At 40.7% G+C, this 6,000-nt stretch overlaps 1 protein-coding gene across 1 annotated transcript in view; it reads right to left on the reverse strand.

The window, feature by feature from the left end:
• The window catches only part of POU1F1 (POU class 1 homeobox 1), a 91,273-nt gene extending 85,571 nt beyond the window's left edge, over positions 1-5,702 (reverse strand). The window contains exons 1-2 of the mRNA XM_069203126.1: positions 5,561-5,702; positions 828-830 (exon numbers count right to left, since the gene is read on the reverse strand). Of these exons, the coding sequence (XP_069059227.1) occupies positions 828-830; positions 5,561-5,702 (145 nt within the window). The remainder of the gene's footprint in view (positions 1-827; positions 831-5,560) is intronic.
• Positions 5,703-6,000: the final 298 nt, after the last annotated feature.

Below are 6,000 nucleotides of genomic sequence, written 5' to 3' on the forward strand. Positions count from 1 at the left end.
TCACACAAACCACTTAAAACCTTGTGCCAAATTTAGGACCTGGTTTGCATCGCATTTGCACCATGCAACGTGGTACATGCATGATACAAACCTTAAGTGAGATTTAAGAAGCTACGCAAGGCCACCTTGCGTGGCCCTGAGGGACTTCATAAATCTCAAGTATTGCAAATCAGCGCAAATTACTGTGTTGCATTACTCTGCGCCAGGGAGGTGTTTCCATGGGTGTTGCGTGGGTGTTCCCATGTACATCCTTGGATTTTGACACATTCCCATATTCACCAGATGTGGTAGTCCTCGAACTGTGCCAAAAACCTACACCTCCCCAGGTGAGGCATAACGAGGAGAAATATCTTTATTTCTCCTCATTGTTTCCTCTTTGTATGTGTGCTGCATTCACACACAGAAAGAGGAAAAGGCATCTCAGGACTGTTTTTATGCAGAAAAGTGCCTCTTCCTGCACAAAAACAATCCTGCATGCAACACCAGCACCCTTCCACCATGGTGAAATGGTGCCTGCTTTGGCACTAGGCATCCCATTGTGCGTCAGCGCTGGGGAAAATAAAGGTATGCACAGTATTGCCTTAAATACAGCACATTCTTGCCCTTTCTCAGTGACGCAGCGCAGCAAGGTGGCTTGCTGCACTGCGCTGCACCACTATTTCATATATATACCCCCTGGTGCTTAGCTCTTTCATATGAAAGAGTGAGCATGTTTGCAAATATGAAGAATAAAAATAAAACCTCTAGTTCACAATTAAACACATCAAAAACCTGTTAGTTATTTGTTACAAACAGATGTTAGAAAAAGTTCAATTAAAAAGCTGCACTAGCTTGTAATGTGTAGCAACATGGAGAAATATTCTAGCTTTTCTCAACCTATCTAAGGCGTGCAAAACATAAACATGTTCTCTCTGCTTGTCACTGTAAGCTACAAAATAGAGCAGAGGAAATAAAAGCAACATTCCATTTTCCTTGCTTTAAACAGCTGCTTCAATTATGATCTGTGACCTGACCTCCCTTTCACAATGACTGCAGGCTCTAGCAGCAAGCATTGTGACCAGAATTCAACTGTAATAACTTATAATAGTCGAGTCATGGCAATTGGGAGAGTCACTGTTTATAAAGACATTAGATACTGGAGTCTATAAAGGGATTACAGAATACCATCTATTATAAATAAATTAGAGACAAGGGTTTATACAGGGATTGCAGAATCCTGTGCACTATAATAAACTACTAAATTGAGGCTTGCCATGTTAACAGTATAACAGCTAAACTCCATGTCATGCCTGACCTGTAAAATTATCTCCAAGTACATATCAATAAGCCTAAGGTTTGAATTTCCAGATCTCACACCTCCTTCTAATTTGGCTGATAGATCAGACTCATTTTTACAGGGCATTATGAGTCAAGGCACAGAACACTAACAAGCAATGGATAAGTCAAAAGACCTACTTTTTTATTTTTTTAAAAGGCTTTTATTAGAAGCAATGTCACCCAAAAAAACAAAAATATGCCACTGCCTAAGCTAGGAGACGTACCGGCAGTAAAAAATAAAATTAAAATAATTGCCAGTGCATATAGTATATGTGTTTCTTAGAAGGCAGGTGTACTTGGAATAAATTCACAAATCAATTTTAATTTTAATACACCTCAAATATGATTTTTACTGGCACAAACATGATTTACTATTGCCTTTGAATTACTGTAAACTGAAGACATGGTTTAGCACAGAAGAATTACTAAAAACTAAAATATATGAAGTGCACTTTTTGGTGTATTTGCATAAGTAAGTAATCATGCAAAATCCCTTAGAGAACCAATGGCTGAAGTGGTCTGATCCTTTGCTCCATGCTGTATGTCTTGGTGAGTGGAAGCAACATGTGAATGACAGTTGAGAAGGCCAGTGAATGAAGAGGACTGACCCAAATCCCCTCTGCGTATGTATAAATGTATATATTTTTATTCATTAACTTTTTTGATTGTATGAGGTTATGGAGACACCTGAAGCCGTCAGACCTAAAAAGAAACAGCAGTGTGCACTGTGCACCAAAAATCTTTTTCAAAACACTCATTGATACTCAGTCCAATACTTATGTAAGTAATCTATTGCACAGGTGTACTAAATGTGTATCACTGTCAAAAAATAACCATGAAGGCACCTAAACCTATGTATTCTGACGCTCATGCTGCATCTTCTCTCATATAAGTAGGTACAGATGTGATTTTGAACACCTACAATGGGCTTGGATTGCTTTACTTTAATGCTTCCCACGAGGAAAAGAATAGTTTAATTTGGTTCAAAATACAATTGCGGTCCAAACTCACCTGGAATAAATGTCACGCGGTGAATTCAAAATATTAAAAGCAAAAACTGAGAGAGGACTACAACTAAATGTGACAACTTTTCACTCCAAGAGGCAAAGGTGTTCAGAGGTACAACAGTTCATTCGAATGTCTAGTGTTCATGATGTGTGCATCTGCAGCATCTAAGGTGACATGCATGGGTTCCTTGCTTGCTTAGTTTACAATCTTGGAAAGGATGAAGGAGTTCGGTATGGACCTTGGACTTCTAGCCTCGGTTCTCTCTGCAGTCAGTGTTGTTTGAATCAACAGAAACACCAGTACCAGGCCTTTGATGCATATGGAAGCAGTATAATTGTGCAAATTTTCAGCCACACCGTTTTCCGCACAACTATGAATTTATCGCATTTACCACATAATCCATCATCTACTGCGTAATCTTAAATAAAAAAAAAAAAAGGTGGACTGGTTACCTTTCAATTGCTTACTGCTGTTTAAGTTTCAGACTGGTATTAACCAGGTCAAACCTATGCCCGGATATCGCTAACGTGTGCTAAAATGACAAAATCATGAGGTAATAATATAAAAAAAAATACCACATTATGCTGCATGAGTTGCCTGTTCTTGCAATATAATTTAGTCAACCCTGCCTCAAATTTTGCCCTCCCCATGGCATAATTTCTGTGGCCCTGATTTCAGTTTTAAAAATTGATTTTTTGGGTAATGATGAACTGATGAGCACACGCATTTGCATGTTTAAAATTTGAATTCCTGTTTGCAGATTAGGACGTTTGCTTCTCTTCAAACCGAAAATATTCACACATATAGTTTTTTCAGTATATATTAATAGTACTAATTACTAAGACGTATTAATAATAGATTTTAATTACTTGGGTTTGCATAGATAATATTATTCTCCAGAGTAAGCAGTTTTATGAGTTTACAAAGCACAATGTGATTTTCATAGTGATATAATCAGTGCGCTAATGGATTCATTTAAAATATTTGCCCCCAACCCATAGGCCCGAATTTTTAGAAGAACCTAACGTCATATATCGCCACATTAGCGTATTTGTTTTACACTATTGTGGCGATATTATGGAAAAAGCACTGCACCATATTTACAAAGTGGCACAATGCACGCATTGTGCCACTTTGTAACCCCCTGCGCCCCATTATGCCTGCGCCAGGCATAATGTATGCAAGGGGGGCCCCGCAAAAATGGTGCAAAGAAATCTAAAAGATTTATTTGCACCATTTCTACCTCCAATTTTAACGCTTGCATAGAGCAGGCATTAAAAGGAGGCACACCATTGTTTTCAAAGGGCCTCAATGTGCTTAGCAGGATTAGCGTCAACATTTTTGCCGCTAACCCTGCAACGCGCCAAACATTTTGCCGCTAGGTCCCTAACTACCTCCATGATGCACCGTATGTTAATTACGGCGCACACATGGTGGCATTACTGGACGCTGAGCGGTGCAAGAAAAATGGCGCTGCATTGGAAGAAGCACCACTTTTCTTAAATTCGGACCACAGTCAATTATATAAATGAAAACCAATGGATACGAGTGCTGCCCAAAATGAAAGTGTTCACTAATGACGCTGATTCACCACATTCCCCGGGGTAGCAGACATGATATCATGCATCCTTTCATCACTGATTGCATCACAGAGTTCTACCCTTGCCCTTCAGCATCCTTTGTTGCTGCTTCTGGGCAATGGAAGGAGGAATGAGAACATGTGACTGAATTAAATGATGGTTAAAATAATCCTGTGTGCTTTCTGTTGCTGCAGCCAGCTGTTTTCATGAATCTAAAGATCTGATGTAACAAAGGCAGTGCCATTCGTACAAACCCCTAATTGATGTCTATGGTATTCACTCTCACTCATCTATATAAAAGGCTGTTGTGAGTATTGGACGTGTGAAAATGACCTTTGGTAATGTCAGCGGGAGACACGTGCATGCATTACTCTCTTTTACCCACATCCTGTGCCCAGAAATGCATGAGGCCAGCCCTTTGTCAGCTCTTTCACACCTGATGCAGTGTCATATATGTATCTTGGATGGAGAAATGTTTACGCTGCATGCCACGAATGACTCTAAAGTGCTCTGTGAGTACTTTCAAATGGGAGTAAAGAAATTGACATGGCCGAATCATTGGATGCCAAATTCACAGGTGTTCCAACATTAAAAGTTAAATATACTACCTAAAATTAAAAAAAATGATTACTCTTTCACAAAAAAAGTTCGCAAGAATTCATGATAAAAGTTGGGAATCGCTTTGGATTTTAAGGAGAAAGATGAGCACATCAGCCTTCATGAAGGTGTCATTGGAACGTTGTGCAAATCTCTATATCACGGGTAAAGAGACACATCCGATCAAAGCTGTTGAAACTTTTCACGCCCTGCTCCTAGGTTATCGCTTCTATGGACAAAGAGGATATTGTGGGTTGATTGCTGTGCATCTGTTTATATTTCGAAAGTATGGCTTGTTCTAGAAGCCTGAAAAGCGGAATTAATTACAGGGGTGGTACAAATTGTTTCATTCTACGTTGATACGACTTCTCCTTCGTATATGCTCTAAATACATGCAAATTATCTCCATTCTTTGGATAATCCTTGTATTGCAGAGTTAGATACATGTGAGACTGCTCCACGCTCTCCCAACTGTAACCATGTTCACTAGTTTAACGGACCTTTTCAAAGAAGGCTGCTGGTTAACCTGTCAGTCCAAGAGACAGTGAACTCTGTTGGGTGAATTATAAATTCTGATGTTTTGGCCAACACGAGTACACACGATGTGCATTCCAATACCACATAGTGTGCGATACCAGGAATGGTTATGGGAATATCGTCTGACATACATACCATAGCCCAAATACTGGTCACAAAAATATCTCCACATTGGTTTTAATCATAGAAGATCTACACCCAAAGGGAGATATTTACGACATAACATTACGTCACATGATAGTACTATATGAGATATTATGGCATGCAGCCACAGGTAGTTGCCTTTTTCGTGAGCTCACACTCATTTTCTAAAACAAAAAAACAAACTGTTGTATTCTTTTGCGCTGTCGTAGCGCTTTGTTGCAGTATATGCACTTAACCCCACTGGCACTCACCTTCCAAAACTGGGGGGGTTTGTTGGGTTACTCCAGCGTTTCTCGAGGATACCCTGAGAGCGCGCACCTACTACCGTGGTGTTAGTACTGAAAAGCGAAAAGAGGAATGTTAGTGGGGTACGGTACCTGTCGACACGACATTGGTGGGGTGGTTGGACGCGGGCAGGTACTCCACCGTGCCGGGATGCATTCGCAGAGGCAGAGCGGAGGGGGAATCAGAGTTCAGGGAGACGAACGGGTCGGCAGTAACGAAAGCCTGGAAACTCATCCCCTCCTCAGCAAGAAAGAAGAAAGGAAAGGTAAAGCGCGGTCCTAGGCTCTGCCCGAGGTGAGCTGTGAGTGGATAATAGGTTTGCAGGAGGATCGCTCGGCCCTTTTCACTTGCATATAAACATAAAGACGACTGCAGTACACACGCAGGTCGTGTGCAGGTATTTATACTGCTAGGAAATCCCTTGATCCATGTTAATGTGCCTTTCCCAGGGGTATTGCTGTATCAACACAGCGCCCACTCCCTTCCCACCCAAACACAATCCCCGTCCAATCTGAGCGGAAGAAGAGAGAAA

This window comes from Pleurodeles waltl, chromosome 8 (assembly GCF_031143425.1).
Source record: "Pleurodeles waltl isolate 20211129_DDA chromosome 8, aPleWal1.hap1.20221129, whole genome shotgun sequence".
NCBI lineage: Eukaryota > Metazoa > Chordata > Amphibia > Caudata > Salamandridae > Pleurodeles > Pleurodeles waltl.